The following is a 14,450-nucleotide window of genomic DNA, read 5'->3' as shown; positions in this document are numbered from 1 at the left end:
GCCCTTCTCTGCTCAAAGAGATGGGGGGTGGGGAAGGGTTGTGGGGGGAGGAGAATGGAGGAAGGGTATTGGGGAAGACAGAAAGAATATTTTTCTGCTGGTTTAACTCTCCAAAATGACTTATCAGGAGGTCAGAGGAAAGCCCGGGCGCACACAATGGAGGGAGTGGAACTGTAGGGCCAGAGCACAGGAATGAAGGGAGGGAAGCACTGCTGCTGCATTGCCTTACCCTGTGTAAAGCTGTGACTACAGTGGAGCAGTATTTGTCCTTAGAACTGAAGGTTATAAAGTGATTACAACTCTCCACTATCTCTATTTTTTTTTCTCCACACCCTGCTTAACGCAAAGGAGCCCTGATGCCCTTTCTTTGCTGCTGAAATGGTGTTCTTTAAAGAAGAATCAGCACATAGCACAGCCCACTCTTTTAGTGGTATACTCACACCTTCCCTGTTGTTAGTTATTGTGACTTGCTGTGATTGCCCTTAAGGGAGGGGCTTGGGATTTACATAGAGCATTTTTGCTTTTGTATCATCTAAGAAATCTTTGATTGGGTTGGGCTGGGTTGGGTTTGGTGTTGGTTTTCTTATTCTTGATTTTACTTGGGGGATTTTTTTCTTCCCAGAAGTAACCAGCCTCATTACTTGATGCCAGTTATCCAGTTGGTTGACAGATATTTTTTTATTAGCTGTGATAGAGACCAGCTGTATGATACTTTTAAAATATATAAGCTCTGTTAAGCTTTCAGTTTCCCAGCACACTGGACGTTCAAACAGTCTGGATCCTATTTAACAAACATTGTTGAATGTATTCAGTTAATAAAAGCTTGGCAAATATTAGTAAAGGACTTGTAATGGTTGTGAGTGACATAAAGGTTAAAAGCTTTTTATAGCATTTCACCAAACTGGAGTAAAGCTTGAAGAAACTGATGTGTCAGTGGGAAATCTCAGCACAGATTCAGACACCATGAAATACTCATTTTTAAGAAACTGGAAAAGATGCAACAAGTCTGCATATCTGAATTTAGTTTTGAAACTTTTAACATTATTTACCTCATATTATCCTGTTCCCCTGTTACCAGAACTGTCCCACTTTGAAAGTTCCTGTGAAAAAATGATGTTTTCTGTCCTATTCTTGTCTATTATATAGAAACACTGTTTCTATATAAGGACCAGGACAAGAGAAGAAAGGACTTGTGGTAGATGAACATATAGCAAATAATATATCTCAGAGTAAAATTTGATTATCATTTTTTAGTTTGCTTGCTGCTGTCTCTGCACATAGGAAAGATCTCTGCACACCCCAGGACCCAAAGAGGTTTCCCAGCACCTCCTCAGAGCTCAGGTCAGCCAGGAGAGAGTCACAATGTGAACACTAGAAAGCACACACTGTTTCAGGAATTCTGTAAACATTGGATTCCTGCTCCCAAAACCACTTGTAGATTCACTTTCTTTAAAGGCTTGTCTGGACGAGGATAAAGGTGCATTAAGAAAAAAAAAAAAGGTGTCAGTGAAAACTTTTAATTAACCTGTTTTCAGATTCTCAGTGTTGACAGGGTGTGTTGCATTTTAGTGCATTTGCCAGCAAACAAGTTAAAATACATTTGTGTCCCAACTATGCGTGGCAAGTTAGGACATGTTTTTAAAAGTTTCAAATTTTAACAGGAGTTAAAACATGTTCATGATTGTGCTTTTACCTTAGCAGAGTGTGAGTGTCACTGATGGGTTTTTCTGGGACTCGAGTAAGAAGCTGCCATACCGGTGGGGAGCTGTTATTGAGCTGCTTTCTCCTTTTCCTGTCAACTGTCAAATGAAAATACCATTTCATTCACCTGTATTTCAGGAACAGATAAAATGAATGTCTTAGGCAATATTGGGAAAAGAAAAAATACTGGGTATAAGTGAGTTGGGAGATTTGGTAGTAGCTGCAGGAGTCAGAAGCCATGCTTTCATAGGGTGGTAAATTGCAGCTTCAGAGTACCTGATGTAAGGTCAGGATTTCCACAGCCACATAACCCAGAGTGTGGCACCACATTCAGCTTTCATTCTAGTTGTGGCCAAATACTTTTCAGGAGCAACTTTACCTCAGCTGCTCTTGGGCCAAAAGCTATCAGCTTTTTTCCTAGCCTCCCCACAGAACGTTAGTGCAAAGTTGACATAAGCACTACATACCACACTGAATACCTGGCTAGCTTGACAGGAAGGTTTGTGTTTATGCCCAAAGTTGTGGCTGCAAGGCACAGATTTATTATTAATGATCATGAAGTCACAGCCAAGAGTCAGTAACACAGTCAGCTGCAAGGCTGATCTGCTGGGCAGCCCTGTACGAAGCATTTTATCATTCTACACCTCAGTCTTCCACCTTCCCAAAAGGTTGAGGATGAAAATACCTCAGGAAAAATGTGCTGATTGGAGTCACCTTTTAGAAGTACTGCAAAAAGACAACTTCATCTAGAGGGTGCAACTCATTATTAGAAATCTGCAGTGACAGAGCCCTTAAACCTTTGGAGGAGCAAGGGGAGGCAAATCCTGCTCCCCTGCCCCCCCCGCCCCCCCCCCGGAGAACAGCTCCCCAGCCTCGTCTCTTCTTCATTTTGGGGCTCCACAGAGCTGTCTCTCAGTTATGGTTGTCATGTTCTTGGAAATATCACTACACATGACACAGGGGGGAATATGTTTTTTTTGCTGACACAGCTATTGTGGTAAAAGCCTTAACACAAATTACAATTAAGAATATTCTATTCTGCACAAATACACTTGACAACAGTACCACTTTTTTCAGACACTAAATCTCCAACACCTTATACACAAGCAACTTTACGCTGGTGCATCCTTGCTCCTGACACAGAAATTCTATGACAACTTTTTATGTGAGAGGCACAGCAGAAAAGTGTTATTCTCATCTTCGTAACTGATTAGTCCTGTTACAAAAAACTAAGGGGGTCTTTCTGTCTGTCTGTCTTTTTTGTCTCTCTCTTTTCCCTCTCCCTGCCTCTTGGAAGGAGATTAAAAGACCAGGAACTTGGGTAAAGTACAAGTTTAAGAAAGAGGAATCTCCCCTCCAGCGTATCTCTTTGCTTGGTGTGTAAAGGTGTGGTGCGACAGGGAGCAGCCTGGTAGCTGATGGGCTCAAGAGGTCATTCGAGGGGTTAAATCTTGTATTTTCACCCTACGGTCAAGGGTTTGGGTCAGAGATAGCTGTCCAGGTTTTAATTGCACTGGGACTGTCAGAGGGACCATACATATATCCCAGATTTCCTGAGCTTGTCCAGAGGCTCTACAGAAGAACTTGTGGAACTAAGTACCTACAGTAAGATCAGTCAAGACTTAGTCTTTTTTACTTTCTCTTTTTCTTTTCAAGTTGTAAAAGATTGAAATGGTTGAAAAACATATCAAAAGCATAATGCAAAACACACCGTCTAAACTCCAAGTCACCATGTGAAATTTTCCAGTGATGCTACTCTGAAATTCAGACGTAGCTACGGTGGAAAGTAGAAATGCATATGCCCGTGCCGGTGAAATTGCATATACCCGCTCAGGATGGACAGGTGCCTTTTGATACTGACTGCGAAGTCCTGTCATGGTCTTCCACCAGGTCTTCTTAGGTGATCTGTTACATAAACCAGTCTAAAAAGATAAAAACCCAAACCACCACCAACAAAATCACGACTTCCTTAATATCCAGATTAAAAGGAGCAGCCAAAACACAACGCGTGCAGTTGAGAAGCGGGGGAGGATCCCGAAGAAGGAAGCAGTCCGGCTGGCCGTGCCCCTCGGTTGCGGTGCCGTCACGCCATAAGGTGAGCCCTCCGCAGCTCGCTCCATCCCTTCTGCCGCCGGTGCCCGCTGCCGCACACCGCTCCACCAGCCCGCCCGGGAGAGGCGGCAGCCGGCAGATCCCCGGAGAGCGGCTCCCGCCACCGCGGCCCCCGGAGCTGCCGCCGCGGCGCCCCCGGCCACGACCCCGGCCCCACCCGGCCCCGCCGAGCCCAGCCCAGCCCAGCCCCGCAGCAGCGGGGCCGGCGGCCGCAGGTGACGCCGGGGCGGGCAGAGCCGCTCCCGCCCCGCTCCGCTCCCGATCCCACCATGGAGGCCCCGCCGCCCCCCGCCGTCGCCAGGGAAACCGCCCGGCGGCGCGGCCCCGCCGAGGGAGCCCCGGGGCGCGGCGGCGGCAGCAGCCCCGGCACCCCCGCCCTGCCGTGGGCGGTCACCCCGGCAGGGCCGGCGGCCGCCCCCCGCCCCGGGGCTGCGGGTGTTGCCTGTGCGGGCACGGGTGGGCGTGGGGGGCTGCCCCGGGGGAGCGGGACGCTGCTGCGCCGTGCTCGGCGGGGCGGGCGGCGGCCGCCGAGACAAAGGGAGCGGCGGCAGTGGCTGCGGCGGGGCTGTGCGTGAAATGCGGCGGGAGGGAGGGAGAGGTTTGATCCTCCTCGTAAAAAAACACCAGCCAAATGCCCCTTTTTGCCCCCCCCAAGAAACGAAGTGATCCCCTCGAGCGGTTGAAAGCAACCGGCTGCCCTCGCCGGGGTTACCGAGAGGCGGCTCTCGGCGTCCGCACGAAGCCCACCGATCCCGCCAGCCCCGGCAATCCATGGGGAGCGGGAGGTGGGCGGCTGAGCCGAGCCTCCCCGCTCCGCAGCCCTTCATTATCGGAATCATTTTAACATCCTTGTTTATAAACAAGAGGCGTTCGGAGGAGATTACCCGACTATGGGAAACGATCGTTCTGACGCTCGTTTCTGCTCCTTAAAAGGGGATGGGGGTGCCGGCGAAGGGGGAGGGGGTCTAGGCCAGCCTTCCCCGCATCGCGGCACGGAGGGAGGGAGCCGGCCGGCTCCCCGCACACGCCGCCCCCTCCCCCGAGAAAGGAAATCACTCGGGTCCGTGATATTTCGCCCACCCCAGCGCTGATAAGCGTTCCAGATCACCGTTAATTCGCATGCATTAGTTTCGGGTTACATCTTATTCGAGGGTTTAAATTTAACGTAAATACACACTCGGGGCTGAGGTTTGGGAAAGCGTGAATGTTTCCCTTATAATGTCGCTTCGCCCACTACTTGAGTGCATGGAAATGTAATCGTGAAGTGGGTCACCGCCTCAGAAAATACTTTAAAAACACAAATCAGGAATAATCAGACAGCAGAATTTAATTAGAGCCGTAGGCTAATCACAAAATATTTTATTCCAAGCCAATATCGCTATGGGGGAGGGGTCCGTTTCTGCTCCGGCAGCGGCTCCTGCTGCCGCTGCTTTAGCGTTTGCAACATCTGGCCTACAGACCTACTAATTTCGACTCGTGATCTCGTTCGGCGAAACCCGATCTACGTGGTTCAAATACCTTCCAAATTGGGGGCGATTTAACAATCGCGACCAATTAAACCCGGGGAAGAAAAGAAAAGGGGAAAAAAAAAAAAAAACAAAGGGGAAAAAAAAAAAAAAAGAAGCAAGCAACAAATCCCCTCCTTCCCTCGCTCTTCCCCGCCCGGGGCTCGCACACACTATCTGTTGCTCTCTCACGGCGGCAGCAGCGGGCGGGGGCGTGCGGCGGGGCCGGGACGCTCTCACTCACACTCGCACTCGCACTCACCCGCACGCCCCTCGCACCATTGTCCCTGCCCGCCCGCCCCGCTCTCTCTCGCTCTCTCTCTCTCCCTCGCTCTCTCGCTCGGGGTGTTTTGTTGGCGGCCCGGCGCGGGGCCCGGCGCGCCCGCCCGCGCCGCGGCGGAGCGGAGCGGCACATTCATTATCGGCCGGGGGCCGATTTCAAACCGCTGCCATCGCGGCTCCATTGTTCGCCGGGCGGGCGGGCCCCGCCCCCCTTTGTGCGCGGCGGCCGCGATTGGCCGGCGCCGGGCGGAGCGCTGCCGTCACCGCTCGGGAAGCCCATTCATCTGTGCACTTGGGCGTTGGACTCCGCATCTTATTAGCAACCAGGGAGATTTCTCCATTTTCTCCTTGTCTACAGTACGGCTACAAATCTGGGATTTTTTATTACTTCTTTTTTACTAAACTTGGGCTCCTTTTTTTTTTTTTTTTTGCTCGACTTTTTCCTCCCTTTTTTTCCCCTCCCTCCTGTGCTGCTGCTTTTTGATCTCTTCAACTTTAAATTTTTTAAAAGGAGTGCATTATAATCGGTTCTGTTCTCTCTTCTCTTTTTTTTTCCCCTCTGGTGTGTGTGTGTGTTGCTGCTGCTGCTGGTCGCCCAGTATTTATACCAACCCAACGCTCTTTGTTTCCCCTCCTTTTGGATCTGTTGAGTTTCTTTGTTGAATAAGACAGCATGGGTGCCCAGTTCTCCAAGACCGCTGCAAAGGGCGAAGCCTCCGCCGAGAAACCTGGGGAAGCAGTGGCTGCATCTCCATCCAAGGCGAATGGACAGGTAAAAAACGAAAAGAAATTTTTAAAAATATTAAATCTACTCCTTTTTTTAAGCCAACTTCGACGGACTCTCTTTCGCATCCTGTTTAATTCTTCTTCCTTTGATGCCCCACTGGCACATTCAATGGAGAATACGGTCGATCCTTTTATCTTTGCAACTCGAGGCAAAGGAATAATTTCTTTATTTTGGTTAAACGGGCTCGGCTTTGAATGATTCCTTCCTTTATCTTTCCTGCGTGGGGGGCGGGGGGGGGGGAAGGGGCACGGTTCTTTCTTTCTTTCTTTTTTTTAAATCCCTCGTGTATTATGGTGGAGCGTCCCAATAGCTCGTAAACGGAAGGATCTTACAAAGCTTGGCTTTTCTGCCCGCTTAACCTCCTCCCGAAGACACTCGGTGCCTCGCGCGGAACGCCTCTCGTGGCACAGCCGGACGGCCGCGTAGTAGCGGGGCCCGGAGCCCCCGGGCAGGAGGCTCCGCGGGCAGCCCCCTCGGCGGGAGCGCGGGCCGGGGGCTGCGCCGCCCGCCCCGTCCACGGCAGCCCCGCCGGGGGCACGGCAGCCGCGGGGCACGGCTTTCTGTCACCCACCCGCGCCCCCTCCCCACGCGTGAGCCGGGCTGGCAGCGGCGTTGCGGGCAGCCACCCCCCGCCGCCCCCGCAGCTGCCGCCCCGGGCAGCCAGCCGCGCTCCAGGCGCCCGAAAGATGCAAATGCGGCGTGAGTGGGGAGGGGAGGGGGAGGCGGGGGGCGCCTCGCCGCACCGCCCGGGCGCAGAGGGGCCGCGGCGGGCGGGGGGCCGGGGCCGGGCCGGGCGAGCTTTGTTCGCCTTCCCCGCCCCGCGCCGCCGCCGCGGCTTGGACGGGGCGCGCCGAGGGCGGGGGAGCGCGGCGCGGCCGCGGCCGCCGCTGCGTGGAGCCGGGGCGCCCTCTGGCGGCCGCCGCGCGCTCCGCCCGCCGCTGGGGGCGCCCGGCCCGGCGAGAGCGCGGGGCTTCGAACCGCGGGAAGCGGCGCGGCCGGCGGGCGGGCTGGGAGGGCGGCGGCGGCGCCCCGCGACCCCCCCGGGCACCGCCGGTAACGCTGGTCCTTGTCTTGCAGGAGAACGGCCACCTGAAGGTGAACGGCGACGCCTCCCCCGCGGCGGCGGAGGCGGGCAAGGAGGAGGTGCAGGCGAACGGCAGCGCGCCCGCCGAGGAGACGGGCAAAGAGGAGGCGGCTTCGTCGGAGCCCGCCTCCGAGAAGGAGGCGGGAGAGGCGGAGAGCACCGAGCCGGCCTCCCCGGCGGAGGGCGAGTCCTCCCCCAAGACTGAGGAGGGCGCGACCCCCTCGTCCAGCAGCGAGACCCCGAAAAAAAAAAAGAAGCGCTTTTCCTTCAAGAAGTCCTTTAAGCTCAGCGGCTTCTCCTTCAAGAAGAACAAGAAGGAGGCCGGCGAGGGGGCCGAGGGCGAGGGCGGCGCCGCCGCCGCGGCGGCGGAGGGCGGGAAGGAGGAGGCGGCGGCCCCCGAGGCGGCGGGCAGCGAGGAGGGCAAGGCGGCCGCCGAGGAGGCGTGCGCGGCCGGCAGCGCCGAGGCGGCGAAGGAGGACGCGGGGGACTCGCAGGAGGCCAAATCGGACGAGGCCGCCCCCGAGAAGGCGGCGGGAGAAGAGGCCCCGGCATCGGCGGCGGCCGAGGAGCAGCAGCCGCCTCAGCAGGCAGCGGAGGGGAAGGCGGAGGAGGCGGCGGGCGCCGGCGCCGCCACGAATGAGGCGGGCAGCGGCGAGCAGGAGGCGGCCCCCGCGGAGGAGCCGGCGCGGCAGGAGCCCCCCGCCGAGAGCAGTCCGGAGGGACCCGCCGCCGAGTCGGCGGAGTAGTCAGCGCAGCCGCCGCCCCTCGCCGACGGACTTTTCTTCCCCCCTGTTTGTTTTTGGAGTGGTGCCAGGTACTGGTCTCGGAGAACTTGTCTACAACCAGGGATTGATTTAAAAGATGTCTCGTTTCTTTTTTTTCTCTCCCCCCGCAGCTCCCATCTCAAATCGTTATATGTTGCCGCCATTCCAACGGGCGGAGGGGGGCTCCCCTCCGCCTTCCTCTCCCATCCTTTATATTTTGGTTTTTTTGGGTTTTTTTTTTCATCAGTATTAATGTTTTGTTTTGGTTGGTTCGGTTTTTTTTTTTTCCGTTGGTTTTTTTGCTTTTTTAAAATTTTGTTCGTTTATTTTTTAATTTCATACTTTGCAACTCTCTTCATATTATAAAACTTTTGCCGATCGGTCTATGGACATGCCCATATATGAAGGAGATGGGTGGGTTCAATAAGGGATATCAAATGAAGTGACAGGGGCCGCAGTGGGGAACCCGGGGCGCGCAGCCCTTGCCGGGAGCGCGCCCCGTCAGAAATGATGTAAGGGGTTAGTCTTTTTTTTAAAAGAAAGTTATTACGATGTATTTTGTGAGGCAGATGTTCTATAAGGTTTACAACACTACAAGTCTTGATTAAGAAGGAAAGGAAAAAGGAAAAAAAAATAAAAAATAAAAATCAATACCCAGATAAAGAGATCATAGTCTTAGAAATTCATTTAAACCATAGGAACTTTTCACTTATCTCATGTTAGCTGTATCAGTCAGTGATTAAGTAGAAATACAAGTTGTATAGGCTTTATTGTTTATTGCTGGTTTATGACCTTAATAAAGTGTAATTATGTATTACCAGCAGGGTGTTTTTAACTGTGACTATTGTATAAAAAAAACAAATCTTGATATCCAGAAGCACATGAAGTTTGCAACTCTTTCCACCCTGCCCATTTTTGTAAAACTGCAGTCATCTTGGACCTTTTAAACACAAATTTTAAACTCAACCAAGCTGTGATAAGTGGAATGGTTACTGTTTATACTGTGGTATGTTTTTGATTACAGCAGACAATGCTTTCTTTTCCAGTTGTCTTTGAAAATAAAGGAAAACTCTTCAGATGCAATGTTTTTTTTTTTTTTTTTTTGTGTAGCATCTTGTCTATCATGTTTTTGTAAATACTGGAGAAGCTTTGACCAATTTGACTTAGAGATGGAATGTAACTTTGCTTACAAAAATTGCTATTAAACTCCTGCTTAAGGTGTTCTAATTTTCTGTGAGCACACTAAAAGCGAAAAATAAATGTGAATAAAATGTATAATTTGGTTGTCTTTCTTTTATGGATACTCTGGTAGCTTAAAGGGTCTAGTCAGTATTGCCTAAATTTGTACAGAGACAGTCATGTGTGCTGTTAGCACTAGCTTTGAAAAGTACCTTCCTGGATCTTGGACTCTGTAATACTGTGCATTTTACAGAGAAAGTGTGCAGTGCACCAGGTAATTTGTAGGCTTTTCTGGCTTTGAAAAGAAGACTGGAAGGCAGTCTGAGCATGTAGTGTATGATTCTCCTGTCCAGGCTCCATCTTGCTTTTAAGACCAGATGTATCCAGTGTATGAGGATCTTGCCTCTTGAGGAAAATAAGATTTCATTTGAATTGCTTAGGGTGGGGCACCGAAATTTTTATGCTGAGTTGCTTAAAAATTAAGCTCTTGAACAGATGTCCCACTTTGGTCTTGGTATGCTGGTCCTGATTTGGTACCTCGATGATTGTCTTGAAAACTTTAGCCTGGAAGGAGAAGGGGGAAACTAACACTGCCATTCTACTTAAAGTAATTAAAAGCAATATTTTCTTTTTTTTCCTCAAGTGCTACTCCCAAGTACAGGTGAGTTTCAAAACAGATTTCAAAGTTTGTCAATTTAAAAACAAAAATTACTTGGTGCTTGCCTTTAATTGTTAAACTTTTTGGCTAATTTCCAGCATATTGCTCAGGGCAATTATGCCTTAATAAAACAGTTCATGTAAGAAAAGCAGCAGTGGTGTTTGGAGGGTGGAAATTGATTCAAGAAAGTGTTGCTTCTAAGTTTATAGGAGAAAGTTTAGTGTTACACTTATTTGCTTCCACCATTTTCAGCAGATACTCTTTGGAAGCAATTATGATTCATTTTATGAGAAAATGGCACGTTAGCACCTTGTTCCCTAAAGAACAAAGCCTAAACTGAATGAAGTATAGTAGATTTCCTGCTGAATGCATACTTCTTTTTGTTTTGTTTGGGTTTTTTGGTTTGTTTTTTTTTTTTAATTCAGCTGTCTACCATTTTAACTTTGGCTTGTATGTACTCTAGTTGCCCTGGTATTTCTCTATAACTTTAGAAATGTATTGAAACTATGCTATAATTGCTGAGGGACAAAAATAAATGGATGTAAAACAAGATCCTCCACACCAGTGTCATTCTTGGAGTACATGTCTTTGAAGTCTAGTACATAACTGCTTTGCTAAGGGGTTTTTATAACATGGCTGTAAAAACCTGTTCTGAGACGCATAATGTCTTGGCCATAGAGTCAATGTCTCTTTTTAATAAATATATATATTTGAATCCAAGGATTCTTAAAGAGCAAGTCTGAATTTCTTCTTTTTTTTCTTTTTTATTTTTTCTTTTTTTGTCAAAATGTGTATGTACATATGAAGAAAATGAATGCTAGTAAAGTTCTTTTTCAGATTTTTCTTAACCTCTCAAGCTTTCATGTTTTTTTCCTCACTCAGCTGGTGGTTTCTGAAGCACTTCCTATTCCTGGGAGTGCAGAATTGCTCTTGCCCCTGGCAGATGGACTTTTGGCTTGGGGCTTTGTCATTCTGTGGCTGGATTTGAAATATATTTCCAAGTCCTAACACTGGTAGAGTTTCAAAAGTGCATCTTAAGAACACCAGCTGCATGGTCTGCTCTTCCTGTCCCAGCAGTTGGGTGAGATTTGATGATGCCAGTTTTTCACTGTGTGGTTTAAGAAGAGAGAAGTCAAGAAATGGCTTGGAATCATGGAAATGGAGGAGTTCTGAACTGCTACCTCCTGCCAGAGAATTGTGCAGGAACATCTCTCCTCCCTGGGTCCCCAAGGGACTGAGTAGTCATTTCTGTGGAATTGTGGAATATCTTTTCTTATGTACAAGGAAAATGAAGGGGCTGGGTGTTAGTGATTGGTCAGGTGGTTCATCTTCTTACTGAGAAAGCTTTATACTTTTTTTTTTTATTGCTTTGGTTGCCTTAATGAAAATGCTAATTATAATAAGTATTGTAATTTCAACAAATTTTTAGAGTTTATGTGAATTTAAAATATGTGATTTCAAACCAATTTTCCTATGTCATGGTTCTTTTTAAGCAGAATATTATTATTGCTATGAGCATGGTCATTTCTGTAGTGCTGAAACAATGTCATATTTTTAGGTAAAACACTGGAATCTAATTTTGCCTGACTAGGGGCTCTAGAGATTTACTTCTTTTGTTTATTTACTTACACTGAGACAACAGTTTTCCTTGTTCAAGAACTTAACCTGGTGGTACAAAAGTGCTTTAGATCTCATGCCTATCTTGGTAAAATCTAAAGTACATTTCAGACTTTCCAAATCAGGGTGTCTTACCTCAAGTACTTGAGTTTTGTATCTGGTCCTGATACTTATTAATGTGGAACTGTAGAGACTTTGCCTTCAGGCAAGGAAGCAAGGCAGGAAAAGGAAAAGGTGAGATGGGTGAGGGAAGTGGAATCCAGGCTTTGTCTTCTGCTGCCTTGCTTGTGTCCATAATCCTTGGATACACATCAAGTCTTGTATTGACTTCTGCCATATCTAAAAACTCCTGTTGGTTGTATTAGGTACAAGTGTTTCATGTGTATTTTACTCCTTTATTATGATGTTGTCTGTGTTTGAAGAATGCTTTTGTTCTACAGTGCTGTTTGAAACATCTAACTCTTGAACTTCACTTGCAGATGATCAGATAAAGGTTGAAGGTTTTCATCTGTTTTGATTGAGTTTTTCTAAGTTACAAGTCCTTTAAAAATCTAGAATAGTACACATTCTACCCTGAAGCTGTAATGCTGGTTAATAGTTTCCTGCAAAATTAGTTGTGTGAATTTAGTCTTTATGCTATTTTGTATAGTGAAAGACTAGTAAAAGGTCATCACTGGCGGTATTGGATTGGTTTCAGTGTTTGTTTTGAGAGACTGAGGTAAAATGTGTTTTTCATGATGATGTAGCTTAGTTGAAAGCATCCTGATTCTAGCTTAGGATATTTTTTATTTTTTTTTACCATACTCAGATCACTGAGATAGAATAAAGCAGGTCCTTTTTTTCCTGAAGTAAGAAGCATGTGAGAATGGTATATTGTTTATAACATGGTGTAGACAGTGGGATTAATTTGTTCTCCTTACAAAGCTGAGGTCCTGGGATAGCTGTCAGTGATGGGAGCTATTGGCATTGCCATGAGTCCAGCAGGGCAGAGGTAAGCAGGCTCCTGTCACTCCAGTGAGGGAGTGTAAGAGGTAATTCTACCAAGAAGTGCAAGGTTTCTGAAAGCCTGTGTACTGGATTGCCCTGGGGAGAGCCAGGGTGGTGGTGAGATGTAAGGCCTGTTGCTTGTTTGAGGATTGAGAAAGGGAAGATGTAGCTTGCTGTGTTTACTGGAACAACTGTTGGGATTGCTCTGAAGTGGAAACATTGCCTTTTGGGAAGATCAGAGGAGGGTTAGCAATGGGATCCAAGTGGCAATTATGCCTAAACAGAAGGGTGACCAAAATATTGCCCTGTGAATGAAGTACAGAGTTAGAAATATGTAAATTTGGGCTGTATTGTTGAGTATACTTTTCATACAAAAGCAAGAGGTATTCTTTATACAGAAGAATTCAGATTCAGAATGCCCCGTTTTTAGGATATCTGTAATGTTACCTGGTGGAGGTGACATAAAGGTTAAGTACATGTTTTTAGAATGTTTTGAAGTCTTGAGGATGCTTACAAGTATTATTTACACGTCTTTGCTCTCAGTCTTTGCTGCAGGAAGGCATGTTTATCCAAAACAGGACTATCAAGGTACTAGGTGAAACAAAACATTAATAATTGCAATTAGAAAGACACAAACAAGATATATGGAATGTTAGTTCTAAGACACGATGAATTTAGATAAAATATCAAAGGCCTTATTAAGTTAAAAGGAGGGGGGAGGGTTTTGTGGTTTTGTTTTGGTTTGTTGTTTGTTTCACCTAACACAATTTTGATTTTAGAACTGCAAGTACAGGGAAATCTTACTGGTGATGTATGCATTTTTATCACCAAGAGGCAAATATTCCAGGAGTTAGGATTCTTGGGATAGTTCCTGTGACCATAGATGTGATAACCTGCACTAGAAGAGTGCTGGAGAGGGAATGTTTTGAGTCAAGCAATGCCACCTTCTGGGGTATTTTCCAACACCACTGCTGATACTGTGGGTAATAAGATATTTAATAGTTGCTCTTTGCAGAGACCATAGTGACTAGAGATTTATTTTTAGATACAGTACAAACTAGACTCTTTCTCCAGAAGGTCACACCTTAGTTTCCAAAACAAGAGAAAAATACCTTTGGATCTGTTGGTTAGGTAAGTTGTTCTTGCTGAGTAGCTCTAACAGCTGCAAAAAATTCCTTTCTAGCCTATACTAGAGTAGTTATTTCTCTGAAGCTTGGTATGGAGAACCACCTGAGTATTTAAAATTACTTTGATGATGCAATAAGCCATGCATACAAGGGTCACCTGCTGTTCAAAGGAAGCAAAACCCATTCAATCTCACTGGAAGAGAACCATTTTGAACCAGTTAAGACCTGTATAGGGCCTTTAAAAGAGGACCAAGAGAAAAAAAGAAACCAATCCCCAAGCTTTAGGAACTAAAGGAAGAAACTGCTTTTTCTAGGCCCCTGAAGCAAGACTGTCACAGGCTCAAAGTACCCCTGATCTGTCTTTAAATAATATAATTTACTTATGAGAGACACTGTTTCCTCTGAAGTGCAGATCCATGTTCCTTTCAGACATCACCAGTGAAACCAAAACTGATTGGTGAAGGTAACATTTTTCAGGAGTGAATCATTAGACCACTCACAAGTCCCACATTGCAGTTTAGGAGTCTGTTAAAGCAAACTTAGCAGATACAGCTCAGAGGACTTACCTCCTCTGAGGACACTGGGCAGCAAATATATCTCACCTTGGTAATTAAATAAAATGACAGAAATCATGGACTGATACTCAG

General features: G+C 47.5%; 1 protein-coding gene across 3 annotated transcripts; it reads left to right on the top strand.

Moving 5' to 3' along the window:
• Nucleotides 1–3,660: 3,660 nt before the first annotated feature.
• MARCKS (myristoylated alanine rich protein kinase C substrate) lies at nt 3,661–10,792 on the top strand. Of its 3 annotated transcripts, none has more exons than XM_071438322.1 (3): nt 3,661–3,796; nt 6,200–6,372; nt 7,465–10,792. In XM_071438322.1, the coding sequence occupies exons 2-3, from the start codon at nt 6,274–6,276 to the stop codon at nt 8,215–8,217; spliced, it is 852 nt and encodes a 283-aa protein (XP_071294423.1). In that variant the 5' UTR covers nt 3,661–3,796; nt 6,200–6,273; the 3' UTR covers nt 8,218–10,792. The 3 variants fall into 3 exon arrangements, with proteins under 3 accessions (XP_071294423.1, XP_071294422.1, XP_071294421.1); XM_071438321.1 differs by lacking the exon at nt 3,661–3,796 and adding an exon at nt 5,589–5,957; XM_071438320.1 differs by lacking the exon at nt 3,661–3,796 and having other exon boundaries at nt 5,589–6,372.
• Nucleotides 10,793–14,450: the final 3,658 nt, after the last annotated feature.

The sequence above is a fragment of the Agelaius tricolor genome, unplaced genomic scaffold (assembly GCF_023055355.1).
Source record: "Agelaius tricolor isolate 1412-34295 unplaced genomic scaffold, bAgeTri1.0.p SCAF_1, whole genome shotgun sequence".
NCBI classification, from domain to species: Eukaryota; Metazoa; Chordata; class Aves; order Passeriformes; family Icteridae; genus Agelaius; species Agelaius tricolor.
This window is presented reverse-complemented; position numbering and strand designations above follow the sequence as displayed.